The sequence below is a fragment of the Protopterus annectens genome, chromosome 10.part0, assembly GCF_019279795.1.
Source record: "Protopterus annectens isolate FY-2018-M chromosome 10.part0, PAN1.0, whole genome shotgun sequence".
In the NCBI taxonomy this organism is placed as follows: Eukaryota; Metazoa; Chordata; order Ceratodontiformes; family Protopteridae; genus Protopterus; species Protopterus annectens.
The window spans coordinates 1,720,007,742-1,720,027,350 of record NC_056744.1 but is presented as its reverse complement, the minus strand read 5'-3'; the positions used below and the strand labels follow the sequence as shown (position 1 = coordinate 1,720,027,350).

At 36.8% G+C, this 19,609-nt stretch overlaps 1 protein-coding gene across 1 annotated transcript in view; it reads left to right on the top strand.

Moving 5' to 3' along the window:
- The window catches only part of LOC122813955 (zinc finger protein 383-like), a 133,809-nt gene extending 116,193 nt beyond the window's left edge, over window positions 1-17,616 (top strand). Inside the window, exon 6 of the mRNA XM_044086500.1 lies at window positions 16,159-17,616. Within this exon, the coding sequence (XP_043942435.1) occupies window positions 16,159-17,432 (1,274 nt within the window). The 3' untranslated portion in view covers window positions 17,433-17,616. The remainder of the gene's footprint in view (window positions 1-16,158) is intronic.
- Window positions 17,617-19,609: the final 1,993 nt, after the last annotated feature.

The window sequence follows — 19,609 nt, the reverse complement described above, 5'->3', positions numbered from 1 at the left end:
ATGATCAACAAAGACATAGGCATCCTTTGGACACTGGACCCAACCCAGTAGGGCTTTAAGGAAAAATCATGCTGACTAATCCTATTGGACTTCTTTGAGAAGGTCACCAATGCAATATATGAGGGAAAACTGGTGAATACCATCTACCTGGACTTGCATAAAGCATTTGATTCAGTACCTCACTTGAGTGTAGTTGACAAACTCACCAGTCTGGGCATAAACCCCTTGCATAACTCACTGGATTCCCAGCTGGCTCACCATAAGGCCCACAGAGACAGGGCCCATGAAGTCAGAATTGGTGACATCACCTCCACTAAGAGATCAGTCACCAGTGGAGTACCTCAGGGCTATTATTTGGCATCTATGTCTCAGAGGAGAAGGCTAACGTCAAGGGCCTTTGGCCTTCCCAAGTTTGCAGTTGACTGCAAATTGGGAGACATAATAGACCCCCCCCCATCAGGCAAACATGTTACAAGAGTTTCTAACACAAGCAAATGACTTTTCCAAAGTCAGACTAAAACTGAATGCCAAGAAATGTGTTGTAATGCCTTTTGGGAAAAATGCCACCCAGACTAATTACTCCATCGATAAGACACCCCTAAGAGGTGACCCAGTAGACAGGGAACATATGCAGACAGTTATCTGGCCTTTGACCAACATGGGGCCAAGGTAGTACGAAATTAATTCTGTGTCACCCAACTTATAAGTAAGAGCATGGCATCCAGGTCCAAGGAAGTCCTAGTACCATCATTGAGTATAATGCCCCCTTTAGCATGTACCTGACCAAACATGCAAAAGGTTCCTTACCAAGAGAATCCAGGGTATAAACACATTGTCCTATATGGATCTCCATAAAGCCCTACCTCTATACTATCTCTCGTATAGTTTATTGAATGGCAGTCTGTACCTGGTATACAAGGCATCCTCTGATCCAACACTAATGGACCTTTTGCAGAACCACAAAATGAACTACATCAAAAGCACTAGATCCAAGAATTTAAATTTTGCTTGTGACATAATTAAGACATGTTAAGACAGATGTTTGTCTCGGGATTCCCATGCACTGGGACAGGCTCCCCATCTGTGTGAATCAGAGTCCATCCCTAACCCTAGTTAAGCATAACCTTGACCAATGGATGGAAAATCGGAGATTCACCCCAGCTTTGGCCACTATGTTGCTGATAGACTTTGAAACATCCTAACTAACATACCCCCCTCCTAATAAATGCCCATGGTACATAGGGACACAATTAAGTTGGATTGCATGGTTAGGCTTGTGACTGCCCTGGTGGTCATTAGCCTAGTATACAACTATGAAATATGATCAAGTATTTGAAAGTATTTTTTAAACGAGTGCATGACCGAGTACATTTGCATAATGATCTGACTTCACTCTTCATCCTAATAACCATACAATGTTCATACATTCAAGTTTTAACTGCCTATTCATTTCCCCACATAAAATGCCACACATGTCATCAAGACTGCCTCATAAACCACAAAATCAGAACTGCAACTGAGGCAATTGTAAACAGTTTCAAGGTGATTAACAAAAAGACTTAAGGCTCTTTAAAAATAGTGACACAATATTATAAAAATCAAACAATTATTCATACCATTCTTAATGCAAATTAGAATAAATAAATAAAATGAATAAAAGAAATTATCAACAAAACACAAACCAGTGTCTTAATTCTTTATACTAAACTTTAATTCCCCTTTTTTGCCACAGTCAGTCTTAATTTTCTCATCTCTTCACCTAAACAACACTCCTTATTATATAAATCTTCCTGTTTCTCTGATCATGTGAACCAGTGAGCCAAAAAATAATCTTGTCTATCCTTCCAGTGTCCTTATCACATTTTTTATGATGTTTACCCAAACATAATGATTTCAGTACTAACCCTCTTCACCCCACTTTTATAAAATCTTTACCTACACCAAAATGTATTATTTTGTTGTATTGCAAAGACACATGACATGCATTTTCTCATATCCCAAATTCCCTTTTTGAACAGTTCTTTTCCCCTCACAGGCCTTATACTTATTATTTTTAACCTTCAACTTCCTTAAGGAAGTCCTCAAAAAAATGATGTCATATATATATAATTATATAATTCTTTTTTGATAAATACATCTTCAGCATAATACCTTTTATACCAATTTTTCTGTTTTTTTTTCTAGCTCATCCAACTTCACCTTCCATGAAAATTTCCTATAATGATATATTTTATGTCTTCTCAATTGAAACTTATAACTTTCTCAGTAGCTGTCCCAAAACGGACTACATTCCTACACAAAATTATCTTCAAAAGTATTTCCTTTTCCTTGACTTTATTCAGTACAAAACAGTAAATGTAAAGATGGTAGGAATACACCAGGAATTAATAAGATCAAGCCCCCTTTATATTTTCTAGTGTATAAAATATTTATTATGAGATTTAATCTCAAACTCTTCCAAAAAAGGAAGACCAGACTCAGAAATTCTTGTTCTTTTGTTGACTTAACTTAAACTGCAGCATACGTTATAATTTCCATCAAAGTCCCATTTATCAAATATGCTGCCTTCTGATAAAGCAACTTAAGTTTTCTGTAATCTAACGGCCTGTTTTATTTTACCTTTTAGCTCCTGCAATGTTATTCACACAATCACTACCACTAAAAGTAATCCCTAAGCGCCTCCATCATATTAAAGTGAATATCACATATTTTATTATATCACTAAATAGCCTCCATCATATTAAAGTGAATATCACCTATTTTATTATATCACTAATTAGCATCTATCATATTAAAGTGAATATCACCTATTTTATTATATCACTAAATAGCCTTCGTCATATTAAAGTGAATATCACCTATTTTATTATATCACTAAATAGTCTCCGTCATATTAAAGTGAATATCACCTGTTTCATTATATCACTAAACAGCCTCCGTGTACTGCGGTGGTGGTGCTGCGGTAGCATTGTCGCCTCACAGTTAGACGTTGCCCATTCGATTCTCAGTTAGAGCGTCTTCTGCGTGGTGACATCCATGAATGGGCGTTCCTTCGTTGAAGGTTGTGCATTAGGCTCTACAAGCCAGCACGTAAAAATCTACTGCCAATCATTAGCGGACCGGAGTTCCGCTGTGGCAACCCCTAACCGGGAAAAGCCGAAAAACACAAACAAACTAAATAGCCTCCGTCATATTAAAGTGAATATCACCTATTTTATTATATCACTAAATAGCCTCCATCATATTAAAGTGAATATCACCTAATTTATATCACTAAATAGCTTCCATCATATTAAAATGAATATCACCTATTTTATTATATCACTAAATAGCCTCCATCATATTAAAGTGAATATCACCTATTTTATTATATCACTAAATAGCCTCCATCATATTAAAGTGAATATCACCTATTTTATTATATCACTAAATAGTCTCTGTTATATTAAAGTGAATATCATCTATTTTATTATATCACTAAATAGCCTCCATCATATTAAAGTGAATATCATCTATTTTATTCTATCACTAAATAGCTTCCATCATATTAAAGTGAATATCACCTATTTTACTGTCCAACTGTCCCTCCCTTTCCTCTGCCCTTAAAATGCACCTACCAAACATAGTTCTAAGGTCTAATAATCAAAATCTACTAGAAGTGCACAAACCTACTCATCCCCCAGGAAAAAACCTTCTTTCCTTTAGCCTTGCTCGCCTCTGGAACTCTCTACCACCAAACATCCGCATTACCTCTAATCACTCTACCTTCAAGAAGTCACTTTTCTTACACCTAGCATCCCAATGGGAATGCTCTTGCACCCACCCCACATAACCAACTCTACTTAATGCCCTGTAATATCACAATCTACTTTATTCATCTACTATGTTTGTTCGTTAATCTGCGTTTATGTTTTGCTTTTGTTCCTTTGATAGCATGTACCAAGACTGTTACTGTCAAATGTTAATGTACATTTATGTTTTTGTTTATGTTCTTTTGCTAGCATGTATCTAGATATTACTGTCAAATGTTAATGTACATTTATTTCTTTTTTGGAGATTTTCTCCCTGGGACTCCATTGAAAACGGGTTCTTCAAGGCCCAATGGACTATCCTGGTAAACCAACTGCAATAAATAAAATAAATAAATAAATCACTAAATAGCCTCCGTTATATTAAAGTGAATATCACCTATTTTATTCTATCACTAAATAGCTTCCATCATATTAAAGTGAATATCACCTATTTTATTATATCACTAAATAGCCTCCATTATATTAAAGTGAATATCACCTATTTTATTCTATCACTAAATAGCTTCCATCATATTAAAGTGAATATCACCTATTTTATTATATCACTTAATAGCCTCCGTTATATTAAAGTGAATATCACCTATTTTATTCTACCACTAAATAGCTTCCATCATATTAAAGTGAATATCACCTATTTTATTATATCACTAAATAGCCTCTGCCTTATTAAAGTGGATATCACATATTTTATTATATCACTAAATAGCCTCCATCATATTAAAGTGAATATCACCTATTTTATTATATCACTAAATAGCCTCTGCCTTATTAAAGTGAATATCACCTATTTTATTATATCACTAAATAGCCTCCATCATATTAAAGTGAGTATCACCTATTTTATTATCTCACTAAATAGACTCTGCCTTATTAAAGTGAATATCACCTATTTTATTATATCACTAAATAGCCTCCATCATATTAAAGTGAATATCACCTATTTTATTATATCACTAAATAGCCTCCATCATATTAAAGTGAATATCACCTATTTTATTATATCACTAAATAGCCTCCATCATATTAAAGTGAATATCACCTATTTTATTATATCACTAAATAGCCTCCATCATGTTAAAGTGAATATCACCTATTTTATTATATCACTAAATAGCCTCCATCATATTAAAGTGAATATCACCTATTTTATTATATCACTAAATAGCCTCCATCATATTAAAGTGAATATCACCTATTTTATTATATCACTAAATAGCCTCCATCATATTAAAGTGAATATCACCTACTTTATTATATCACTAAATAGCCTCCATCATATTAAAGTGAATATCACCTACTTTATTATATCACTAAATAGCCTCCATCATATTAAAGTGAGTATCACCTATTTTATTATATCACTAAATAGCCTCTGCCTTATTAAAGTGAATATCACCTATTTTATTATATCACTAAATAGCCTCCATCATATTAAAGTGAGTATCACCTATTTTATTATATCACTAAATAGCCTCTGCCTTATTAAAGTGAATATCACCCATTTTATTATATCACTAAATAGCCTCCATCATATTAAAGTGAGTATCACCTATTTTATTATATCACTAAATAGCCTCTGCCTTATTAAAGTGGATATCACATATTTTATTATATCACTAAATAGCCTCCATCATATTAAAGTGAATATCACCTATTTTATTATATCACTAAATAGCCTCTGCCTTATTAAAGTGAATATCACCTATTTTATTATATCACTAAATAGCCTCCATCATATTAAAGTGAGTATCACCTATTTTATTATCTCACTAAATAGACTCTGCCTTATTAAAGTGAATATCACCTATTTTATTATATCACTAAATAGCCTCCATCATATTAAAGTGAATATCACCTATTTTATTATATCACTAAATAGCCTCCATCATATTAAAGTGAATATCACCTATTTTATTATATCACTAAATAGCCTCCATCATATTAAAGTGAATATCACCTATTTTATTATATCACTAAATAGCCTCCATCATGTTAAAGTGAATATCACCTATTTTATTATATCACTAAATAGCCTCCATCATATTAAAGTGAATATCACCTATTTTATTATATCACTAAATAGCCTCCATCATGTTAAAGTGAATATCACCTATTTTATTATATCACTAAATAGCCTCCATCATATTAAAGTGAATATCACCTATTTTATTATATCACTAAATAGCCTCCATCATATTAAAGTGAATATCACCTATTTTATTATATCACTAAATAGTCTCCATCATATTAAAGTGAATATCACCTATTTTATTATATCACTAAATAGCCTCTGTTATATTAAAGTGAATATCACCTATTTTATTATATCACTAAATAGCTTTCGTCATATTAAAGTGAATATCACCTATTTTATTATATCACTAAATAGCCTCCGTTATATTGAAGTGAATATCACCTATTTTATTATATCACTAAATAGCCTCCGTTATATTAAAGTGAATATCACCTATTTTATTCTATCACTAAATAGCTTCCATCATATTAAAGTTAATATCACCTATTTTATTATATCACTAAATAGCCTCTGCCTTATTAAAGTGAATATCACCTATTTTATTATATCACTAAATAGCCTCCATCATATTAAAGTGAGTATCACCTATTTTATTATATCACTAAATAGCCTCTGCCTTATTAAAGTGAATATCACCTATTTTATTATATCACTAAATAGCCTCCATCATATTAAAGTGAGTATCACCTATTTTATTATATCACTAAATAGCCTCTGCCTTATTAAAGTGAATATCACCTATTTTATTTTATCACTAACTAGCCTCCATCATATTAAAGTGAGTATCACCTATTTTATTATATCACTAAATAGCCTCTGCCTTATTAAAGTGAATATCACCTATTTTATTATATCACTAGATAGCCTCCATCATATTAAAGTGAATATCACATATTTTATTATATCACTAAATAGCCTCCATCATATTAAAGTGAATATCACCTACTTTATTATATCACTAAATAGCCTCCATCATATTAAAGTGAGTATCACCTATTTTATTATATCACTAAATAGCCTCCATCATATTAAAGTGAATATCACCTATTTTATTATATCACTAAATAGCCTCCATCATATTAAAGTGAATATCACCTATTTTATTATATCACTAAATAGCCTCCATCATATTAAAGTGAATATCACCTATTTTATTATATCACTAAGTAGTCTCCGTCATATTAAAGTGAATATCACCTATTTTATTATATCACTAAATAGCCTCCATCATTTTAAAGTGAATATCACCTATTTTATTATATCACTAAATAGCCTCCATCATATTAAAGTGAATATCACCTATTTTATTATATCACTAAATAGTCTCCGTCATATTAAAGTGAATATCACCTATTTTATTATATCACTAAATAGCCTCTGTTATATTAAAGTGAATATCACCTATTTTATTATATCACTAAATAGCTTCCGTCATATTAAAGTGAATATCACCTATTTTATTATATCACTAAATAGCCTCCATCATATTAAAGTGAATATCACCTATTTTATTATATCACTAAATAGCCTCCATCATATTAAAGTGAATATCACCTATTTTATTATATCAATAAATATTTGCTCTTTTCCTTATTTTTTACTCCTAACCTATTTAAACTAGTTCAGTTTCTTCTATTTATGTATAATTGTTTGTCAGTACCAGTGCATTCCTTACTGTACTAAAAACGATCCAGTTTAAATAACACCCCTACCTAACCCCTTTTTTCCATCCTTATCTCCCCAATTTCCAGTTTACTATAAAGCGCCATTGAATTCTTATACACTGACCAAATTTCTAAAGCCTTTACTAAATCCATACTTTCATAATGTCCCAAACCAGTTAATGTGATAATCTGCCATAAGTAACAACAAATCCAACTAGATCAGCTGAAAATATAAATAAACACAAAATGTAGATGCCAGAGAAAAGTCCAAACTGTTTATTTCAAACATAAGACCTTTTATTCATTTAGTAAAAGGTGAAGTTCATCAGATGAAAAGCATCCTGTTTGTCACCCTTAAATAAGTTTTAAATTAGCTCCATCTAGTGATCATAATATTCAAAAGTCACATAAACCACAAAAGTAAATAACCAGCAAATACATTCTAATACAACATTCACATATTAAATCAAAAATCTTTAAATTTATAATTTCATTCTTTTCATTAATATATTAAACCCTGCAAAACTGTAAACAGCACCTCAGTTGAAGCACGTGATCAGCATCTCTAATTCTGTCATCTGTTATAAGCAACAACTATATCTGATGCTAACAGTAATCTGCCCCCTGTTTAAACGTATACTCCCCACTGAGTCTTTAATAAGTCATTCACCTGCTTTTCTAGAATCCCATGAATTTCTTCATACATATACTCTCCCATTCTTTCCCTCATTCTTGGCTGCAATATTTTCATTACAATCAACATTGCATAAAGCAATAGTTTTCCTTTTTTATTTTTTTTTTATCTCGCTTTCTCCAAATAAACTTTATAACCATGTACACTACTGTATTATCTGTTATCCCCCTTGTAAGCCAGTCATTCAACATTTCCACAAAAAAATCATCATTTGTGCATTCCCCAGATTCTTATAAATGTAATGCCATGTTCTTTCCCATCCTGTCCTTTACTATACTTGTAACCAGTGCAAATATTTTTATTTAGCTTGTTTAATGTAACTTCCTGCTTTATGAATTCTTTAAAATCTTGACATGGTTTCTGCTCTGTCAAGTCCATCTCTTCTCTGTGTTCATCCTTCTTGTACCTTCTTTCAGTATAACCATTTGCAATAACCATAACCACTCCCTGCACCCATTTTACCTCCTCTGTTTATGCATTTGTTTGTTTAAATTTAACATGGATATTCTGACAGGGTTGATGGTCCTTTTCTAAATTTGAAAATGGTTTAACTGAGACTGAAATCAAAACTGCTTTATCTAGGGAGATACAGATGTAAGAAAGGGGATGGTCAACTGCCACAGCTGCAATTGTTGTAAATTTATAGGCACACAGTCTAATATTAGAAAAATAAGTGACAGAATGGTTGAAATTCCTGGGCATTTTTCATGTAAGTCTGGGTTTGTGGTTTATTTATTAAGATGTGCTGGATATCCTTTTGTTATATGGCCAGAACAACCAGGGAACTCCATGGTAGAATTTATATTTATGCAACACAAAACAATGTTTTTTTCGTAGTGCTTTAGCTAAGCAGTATAATGAATGTAAGTAAATTTTCTGTTCCTGCTCATTGATCAAGCTCCTTCTCCCACAAAACACAAATACATGCGAGAGATGCAACTATATAGCCAAACTGGAGGCTGAGCTCTCTCAACATAGGACTGGCAAGACCAGACAGGAGGAGAAGGTAACCACACACACCACAAACCCAGTCTCACATAGTACTAACACAACTTCAAATCATACACATAAACACACAAAGACATACTAGGAGGCTCTGATCAAAAATCTACCAAAACAGCAGAGGCCACCAAAGCAGACACCCAAACAACTGCCACCTCAGGACACAACACATGCAACACATAGACCACATAGTCAGTGTGCCAAACAGTCACAGCCCTTAAGGCCAAACACAATGCCAGACACACTCGTCATTGGTGACTCCATAGTCAGACACACTGACGCCCCACTCACCAGATTGAGTAAGGAGAAGGTCACAGTAAGCTGCCTGTCGGGCGCTAGAATCCGCCACATAACGCAAGCACTCAGGTCTCTCAACAGCAGGTACAAGTACGACTCAGTCATTGTCCACGCTGGTGTGAATGACCTGAGAAGTACCTCCTTGGACTACATGAAAAGAGACATAGAGGAGCTCTCTGATTATGTAGCCCAGGCAGGTATGACCCTGACCTTGAGCAGTATCCTGCCTTCACCAAGAATGATGCCACAATACAGAGACAAGATGATCAGCTTTAATAATTGGCTTAAACTCTGGTGTCATTCAAAGGGGATCCAATGTCTGTCTGCCTGGGATGACATGCTGGACAAGCCACGCTGCTTCGCAAGGGACGGCTTGCACCTGTCACCCCTGGGCTTCCGGATATTGGCAAAGGCTCTTGCCACCCCATAGTGCCTTTTTAGGCAAGGCTCAAATTCTAAACCTACCACCCTAGAACACAAAAAGGAAAAAACTAAGGGTAATGCTGCTCAATGCCAGAAGTCTCAACCTCAAGATGCATGCACTCGAGGCCCTTCTCAGTATGGAGAACATCGATGTCTGTGCTGTGACTGAAACCTGGTTCAAGGCTCCTGAGAGCACCACGGCACTATCAGGTTTTACCTCATATCATGCGTTCCGGCCCCAAAATCCGGACACCACCAAGAAAGGAGGGGGGGTGTCCATATTCATCAAGGACACCCACACCTCAAGGTTGGTGGCAACGCACGATGCATCAGAGACCATCCAGGTGCAATTAACCATAGGCAAGACTGCTCTGCAATTTGTAGCATGTTACAGGCCACCCTCTCAAACTCAGGAACCTCACATAGCTTTCCTGAAAACACTGGAGGGGATAAATGTATCTCCAAACACCATCATACTAGGTGACTTCAACTACCCGAATATAGAGTGGGATCACTACTCAAGCCCCAACACTCTAGCCCAAAGGTTCCTAGAGTTCATAAACTCAAATGCCATGGAACAACTAGTCACCATCCCCACAAGAGGAGAAAACATACTAGATCTCATCATCACGAACATGGGGTCACAATGTTCAACACTGGAGGTATACCCCTCACTGGTGAGATCAGATCATAAACTAATCTCACTGGAAGTCCACATCCCGCCCCCACCTGAGATAAAAAAGACCACTGTGAAGAACTTCTCAAAAGCTGACTTCACACTTGTAAAGACTAGTGTGATCTCTTTTAAGGCCCCTGAGCCTGCGGAAACCATTACTCAAGCCGCTGAATCACTTACAAATGCCTTCTACCAGCACCTACAGGACTGCATGGATCAGGCAATCCCAAACAAAACAAAGACTCTTTGTATCAAAGGCAAGCGTCCAGTCTGGTGGACCCCAGCCATAAACAAGCTCTACAACAAAAGGAGGAAGCTACTACAAGATAGAGCAAAATCCTTGAAAGGGAAGACACCTTTGATCATTATAAGTAAAAAGCTAAGATCTCTCATAAAATCATCCAAGGCAAATTTTGAGAGAAAAGTCGCTAAGGACTCAAAAGACAATCATAAGGCCTTCTTTAGCTATGTTAGAAACCTGGGAGGAAACTCCCAGATATGCTCAGAATTAGTTCAAAATGATGTAAAAATCACTGACCCTACAGACATTGCCAACATACTGGCTGACAGGTTCAGTGCAAACTTCTCCCCCGCCTCCCCCCCAAAAAGAGAGATATTTATACTAGAGGATTGTAGCCCCCCAAACATCTCTAAACGCTCAGGTGAGAACTGCTCTCTCCAAGGTGAAAAACACAGCATCCATGGGACCAGATGGTGTCCCCGGTTGTGTGCTCCACGAACTCAATGAGGAATTAAACCCGCAGTTAGGGCAGCTGTTTAATCTTAGCCTCACCTCAGGGTACGTACCCAAGGAGTGGCGTACGGCAACTGTGGTCCCACTTCACAAAGGCGGTGCCTCCACCGACCCTGGAAATTACTGTCCCATCAGCTTGACAAGCCTGATCTGCAAAGCTATGGAGAGGATCATAATGGAACTCATAAATAAAGACATAGGGGACTTGCAGACTTTGGATCCAACCCAGTTTGGCTTTGTCAAAGGCAGATCATGCCTTTTAAACTTGGTTGACTTTTTCGAAACAGTCACCAAGGCCATTGATGAGGGAAAGGCAGTCCACACAGCCTACCTCGACCTGGCAAAGGCTTTCGACACAATACCCCACTCGGGTATCATTGAAAAACTCATCAGCTTAAATGTAAACCCATACGTCACAAGATGGGTTGCAAACTGGCTAAGTGACAGAACCCACAGGGTCAGAGTTGCTGGCACCATGTCAGACTCAAAGCCTGTCACAAGTGGTGTCCCGCAGGGCTCAGTCCTGGGCCCACTCTTGTTCGGCATCTACTTTTCAGAAGTACAAGCAAACACAGGAGGGTTATGGCTGACAAAGTTTGCAGATGACTGCAAACTGGGCATCATATTCGAGAATACATCTGACACAGATATCCTTCAGAAGGGTCTTATAGAAACGGATAACTGGTGCCAGAGCCATGGCCTAAAGTTAAACGCCAAAAAATGCATAGTCATACCCTTCGGGAAAAACAAGGTTACCCCTAGCTACCATATAGGTGGCAATCCACTAAGCACAGAAGAGGTTATCAGGGATCTGGGGACCCAGGTTGACAGTAACCTTTCGTTTGACACTCACGTTGCCAAAGTAGTTAGGAAGACCTTCTACATTGCCCACCTGATCATGAAGGGATTCACATCTAGATCAAGGGAGGTCATCGTCCCCCTGTACTCATCACTCATCAGACCAATGATTGAGTACAATGCCCCATTCGGAATGTATCTGACCCGACACCTGCAGCAACTGGAAAGGCCCCAAGAGTTCCTCACCAAAAGGATAAAGGGTCTCAAAAATGTCTTATGCTGCCCGACTGAAGGAACTCCAGCTCTATTCAGTTGCTTACCGCCTGCTCAGAGGTGACCTGTGCCTGACATACAAGGCCATGTCCAACCCGGATTTGATGAACATGCTTCACCTCAAAAAATCTAGATCCCTCAGAACTACAAGGGCGGGAGACTTTAACCTTGACACGGTTATTAATAGGACGTGCTGGAGGGACAGATTCATCACCCAGAGACTCCCTATGCTGTGGAACAAAATCCCGGTACATGTGAGGCAGAGCACCTCGCTGGCTTTGTTCAAGCGAAATCTTGACCAATGGATGGGAGATCGCAGATATACCCCAGGGATTACCTCAGTGTCACTGCTTGACAGAGGCACAGCAAAATAATGGGCATAGTATCCTTTCAAACTAAAGGGGTGGCGAAAGCCACAAAACTCTGGGCTAGGCTTATAAATGCCCTTGGGCAGATAGCCTAGTATGAACCTATGAACCTAAATACTTCAGTCATAAGTTCAATGCACTAGATGAGTTAGACTGGAGAAAGTACTGCTGCCAGCTAAAATTGAATGATTGCATTAGTCCTGGGCTTAATGATAAAGAAAATGTCAAAGTTTTATCTAAAGAGAAGAAGTTTGAGACATTAGGTCACGTGACCAGGTGTGATCATTAGAGTCAGTGTATTTATTCTGATAAAGTTTCTTAAAGGGATGAAAGCACTGACGTGGCACATGTTTATTAAATTGTTGTTTTTACAGTTGTGTTGTGTTGTTTTGTTTTGTTTCATGTCATTGTATCCCCTAGGAAAAAATATTTAAAGAAGGAAGCACATCTACAGAAGGTGTTCCTGGGTGAATAGAGAACTGTGTGCATTGACACCCTCCCTCTCAAAGAAAGCTTGGCCAACCATGTCAGATGGATGAGAGATGAGATATTTCATATACAGAGACAGAAAGAACCAAAGCTGAAGTGAGACCAGAAGAATCAGATCCAGGACATGACTGCTCAGTTCTTGAATCTTCCCTGTCTGAAAAAAGGATGGAAATGTCCAGTGAACAAGAGGTGTACTTAGAAGTAGATCAGGAGGACAGAGAACTGAAATGCCTATTCTGTAGCTGAAATGTTATAATAGTAGTAGTGATGATTAAGTAGACATTGAGCTTGCAGAAGGGGTGTGTCCTTGCACTTTCCCAAATCTTAGATTCTCCCTGATTGCTATAACCTCCCAAATTTAATACAAATTTTTCTGTTTTAATGCATTAAAGGCAGCAGACAGAAGGCCTACCTGGCTAGGTTATTAGAAGAGAATATCTCAGTTGGAGGAGCCATTGCTGAAGCTTACTCTTCTACTCTGGCATGCAGTGACCCATGGTGATGACGCACCCTCTGTGACAAAATGAGAAAGTCCATCTGATGTGCTCTCCTTCAGAGAGAAATCAAATTGTGATAGTTGAAGGATAGCCCTTCAGTTCTGAAAGCAAATGCAGTTCTGTCATTTATTTTTGAATTCTGGTAATGCACTGAAGATCGAATGGCATCTACCAACCAAGCCTCTTAACACTTTGCACCTGGGCAGCTGCCCCCTTTGTCCCACCTTAACTATGCATCTGATAATACAGTTTGGATTACTGTCCAGAGAATAATTGGCCCTCACCAGTGTGCGGCTGTATATATTTTTTCAGATCTTTCATTTCCTGCATTGTTTTGATATGGAGTTGTCAGTGCCAAAATATTGTGATGCTTATTCCGCTGAGCATGCAAAATAAATGGCAAAGTGCTAAGTTTATCATTCACCATTTTCTTTCTCTACTTGTGAGTAGAGGTGTAGGTCAGCTCATTCATCTGTTTATTTTGACAGCAGTGCTCAATGCAAGCTGCCCTGGTGAGGTACATAATGGAATGCCTTCACCCCAGTGACAGAGCAAAGACCTACTCACCATAGGAATCTTTATGACCTGCACTATTTACATACTAATACACTGTCAGGATGGTCAGATTCCTTGTTTGCCTTTTGGGAGTGGATAATTGATAAATAGATGCCACTAGGTAGCATTTATGATGTCTTGGATGAAGACAGACTGTCATTATCAAGTTAAAAAGCTACCACTATGGGTAATTTTCTGTTTTTGTAGAGTACTCCATTTATGCCTTTATATTTTGGGAAGGGTCAACAAAGGAAGTGTCTGAAGAAGGGAGGTAAAGGCACGATATCCATGTGATCCTTTTAAGTTTAGTCTGGCAAATTGGAGGGCTCTGAATGTCTAATCTCAAGCAAGTGAAAAAGCATTCTTCTTATTTTAGGACCTACAGCTTTCAGGCAAAGAAGCCTACAGACATGGACCATAGCAAATACTCACCTAAATGTAAAGACTTGTGTCACACTTGAAACATGGGATAAGGAGGGTTTAATCTTCAGGCATTTCAGACAGCTTCCACCTATTTTTCTGGATGGCAGCATAATTATATGCCTCTTATACCTGTGAGGGGGCAGCAGATTGGCTGTCAGGGAGGCACACAATGCATAAAAATGCTGCTTAGAGCCTCTGATGGAACATTTTAGGTAATTTCAAGATAGGGTAATTCTGCATCAGAAAGCAAATGGTTTAAGGTGCTAGAGATTGATATCCCAAGATGGAATACCTGGTGACATAATCAGCATTTGTATCTTAAGTAAGGTTACCTTCTGACTGTGTGATATTAATGACAAGGTAGTGGTCAGGAATGACGTGGCACAAGCAGTAGGGGACTCAGTAGCTGTAGTCCCTGTATAAGTCATATGTACAGTGAAGCAGGTTATATTATTTTCCAGAGAAGAGATGTAAGAAAGTAAGTTACTTTAAACAGAGAGATAAATACTACTACTTCATTTTACATGTTTTGTTCTTTGAAGACGAGAAGCTGAACCCAGTGAGGAAAATTAATTACAGCACTTTTTTTGTTTGCTTTTGGAAAGCCAAGTTTTATTTCTGGATTGATAGCCTTGCAAATGATATGGACTGTTTTGCACACTCCAAGAAGTGGTAGATAGGCAGAGTATGACTCAATTCCACTGATCAGGTAAGTATATGAGCATAGTTTTCAAAGACTAATGTGCAGAAGATGTAAAGTAAGTAGAGTTTATATGATAAATGCAGGCATTTTTCTTAAGCTGTAGCAGAAGGAACTCTAGTTTGGCAGTGCCAAAGAACTAATGAGTAGATGCAAGTTTGCCACATTTATAGTACTTAATTACTTGGGTCTTAATGTTCATGTAGAACCCTTAAACATGGAAAGAAAACACTAATTGAATGTGCATTAGTTTTAGATGCAGTACCTGTTGCATGATTCATATGAAAGTAAAACATTGTTTGACTTTTTTTTTCCTTTTTGGGTGGTAAGGTTTATTAATGTGATATTCCTCCTTTGTTGTGCCTGTAACTATAGTGGGTGTGTAGGATGAAAACCCCCATGAACACAATAAAGGCATTCTGTTTATATGAAGAACTAATGGATGCCCCCAAAATACATTTTTTAGAGTTGCAACTCTGTGAGTCATAGGTGAACCTTACGGCTACTTGATGAAACCTAGTTTTGATAAATTTAGTGTCAGAATTGCTTGGATGTATTATTGGAATGACGTTAATAGCAGAAAAAATACTACTGTAGACCATTATATTTGAAATGGCTGAAGAGTATGCATTTGCTTTTGTCATCAAATCATCTGCCTTATTGTTTTACAAAAAAAACTTATAAATTTTCTATTTTAGGTATTGAAAGCATGGAGTGGAGTGTAAGTTCCATTCTGCGGCCTTCTCTAGGACAGCCTCAGATTCATCACTCAGCAGAGAACCTTCAGCAGTGTGCTGAGTTTGGCAAACATCATGTCATGCCTGCACCACAACTTCACTCAGGACATTACTGCAGCCAGAGTTGTGAATGTGGAACAAATCATAGTGTCTACACAGGGAAGAAACTGTATACTGGTGCTGAATACACCAAGTTGTTTTCTCGTAGCTGTAATCTGATACACGGTCAGACCATTTATGAAGGAGATCCCTCTCTTGGGGTCCAGTCTTATGGTGACATGAAGGTCCCTAAACATGTGAATAAATTAAAGAGGGGTAAACATTGTAAGCGTGCGGAAAGCAGTAAATGTTTTTCACAGAGCATTCACCTGATACACCATCAAACTATTCCCTCAGGCAAAAAAACTTATGTTTGTATGGAATGTGGTAAGGGTTTCAAAAGAAATTTGCATCTAAAGCAGCATCAGAACACACACCGAGAGGAAACGCCATATAAATGTGCTGAGTGCAGTAAATATTTTACATGTCTCAGTAACCTCCAGCGGCATTGTATCATTCACACAGGCAAGAAACTATACACTTGCATGGAATGTGGGAAGTGTTTCACACAAAAGGGGGTTCTAAAACGCCATCAGAACACGCACAGAGGGGAGAAACCATATAAATGTGAAAAATGCAGTAAATGTTTTACACGTCTTAGTAGCCTTCAGCGGCATAATATCATTCATTCAGACAAGAAACCATACAATTGTACTGAATGCAGTAAGTGTTTTATAAGAAAGGGACAACTAACTATTCATCAGTTTTCTCATTCAGGGGAGAAGCCGTATAAATGTGTTGAATGCAATAAAAGTTTCACACTTAAAATGTCATTAAAATGCCATCAGAACTTGCACAGTTTGGAGAAACCATATAAATGCGCTGAGTGCAATAAATATTTTGCACGTCTCGGTAACCTTCAGCAGCATTGTGTCATTCACACAAGCAAAAAACCATATACTTGTATGGAATGTGGGAAGTGTTTCAGAAGAAATGAGCATCTAAAACGGCATCAGAACAAACACCGAGGGGAAACACCATATAAATGTGATGAGTGCAGTAAATATTTTATATGTCGAAGTAGCCTTCAGCAGCATTGTATCATTCACACAGGTGAGAAACCATACACTTGTATGGAATGTGGGAAGGGTTTCACACGAAATGCGCATCTAAAACGACATCAAAACACACACTGAGGGGAAACACCATATAAATGTGCAGAATACAGTAAATGATTAGACAGCTTAGTAGCCTTCATCACCATCATCTCATTCACTCAGACAAGATCACCAAAAATACTCAGAAAGATAGACATGATAAAAGCAATGCACAGTATTGTAACAGATTTTATTGTGCAGTATTACAAATAATAAACTAAAATATCAGCACAGCCAGAAAAACTTAGAAGGTGCACAGATAAATGTAAAGGAAAAGTATAAAATAATAAATTTATTGATGACCTCAAAAAGTTCTATAGAGAACTGGGAAACAATGTAAAAGGAATTGAAAGACTACCCAAAAAAGAAGAAATAGATACATTTTGGAGAAATATTTATGAAGATCCTGTGGAACATAACAAAGATGCTAAATGGATAGAAGAAGTAAAAGAAATTATAAGAAGTTCAAATGTACAGAATATGAAATGGGATGAAGTAACAACCAGAGAGATTGAAACAAAGTTAAGAAAAGCCTCTAATTGAAAACCCCTGGCCCAGATGCAGTACCTAACTTATGGTTAAAGGTATTAACATCTTGGCATGAAGATTTAGCAATGAGTAAGAACTATTTATATGCGCACCCTGAACAGACACCAACCTGGCTCGCAGCATGAAAAAACAATGCTCTTACTTAACAGTGAACCTGCAAGCTGCCCTAAAAATTATAGTCCAATAACTTGCCTGCCGATGATGCATAAACTGTATACTGGAAGTGATGTCAACAGAGTTTATAGTCATATAGAAAACAATTCAATCATGATAATAGAACAAAAGGGTAATAAAAGAAGGTCATATGGAACAAAAACTCACTTGTTGCTAAATAAAGTCATAATGGAGAACTGTAAAAAGGGGAAGAATCTTGCTATGGCATGGGTTGACTACAAAAAAGCATTTGACAATATCCCCACATTCATGGATAAAAGAGTGCTTAAAAATCTATAAGATACATCCCACACTGACCGATTGCATTACAGTGACCATGAAACAGTGGCAGACCACTTTGCAATTAAGCCATGATAAAGGACAAATTATTATTCCAGGGATAAAAATTCAAAGGGGAATATTCCAGGGTGACTCCTTGTCACCACAGCTATTCTGTCTTGCCCTTAACCCATTAAGCTGTTTTCTTAATAGATTAGGTCATGGTTATAATTTGGCTCCCAGAAAGCAACAAAGTATAAAGACTTCTCATCTCCTCTTTGTGGATGATTTAAAACTGTATAGCTCATCAAATGAGGTACTGAAATCACAGCTGCAAGTAGTAAAAACGTTTTCAGATGATATAAAAATGTCATTTGGACTTGATAAATGTGAAAAAGCAATATTTAAAGCAAGAAAGCTGCAACACCAAGAAAATATCAGTTTGGGACAGGAACGTGATATAAAACAACTTGAGCAAGAGGGCTTATATAAATATTTAGGAACTGATGAAGGATCAACAATAAAACCAAAACAAATGTAAATAAAACTTAGTAAAGAATTTTTTAGAAGACTGAAATTAATCCTGAAATCAGTGTTGACATCTGGGAAACAAAATTCAAGCTATAAGCCAATTTGCCCTTCCTGTCATAACTAGTTTTGGAGTGATTGTCTGGCCACAAAATGTGTTGGATAGATTATACAGGAAAACAAGAAAGATGCTTCATGCTCTCCAGATGATTTATAAAAATCAGTGCATACCAAGATTATATATCCCCCATTCTGAAAAAGGTATGTGCCTCCTTGAAATTGTTTACATGTATAGATCTGCAGTCATAGGGCTGCACATATATCTGCTAACCTCACAAGACCCAAATGTAGTGAAAGTTTTGAAACATAAGGAGAGTAAATCTAAGATGACTTCCTTGCTTAATCTAGCAGAAGCATATTGTCATCAAGCAGGAATGGAAATCAAACCAGAAGTAGATAAAAAATTAGGCAGCAACTGAATGTGCCAAAAAAAAAAGAAAAAATGTAAGGTGAAGGACCAGATGAGAAGGCAAGAAATGTGGAAAATGCATGACTATAGTTGCAAGTATAGAAAACCTCTGGAAGAACCTCATGTTGCTCAGGATCGAATGCAGGAATGGTTATGGAGAGGCAAATTCAAACCAAAAGATGAAAGGTTAATATTGGCAGCCCAAGATAGTGAGCTGCATACATGTTTGTTTACAAAG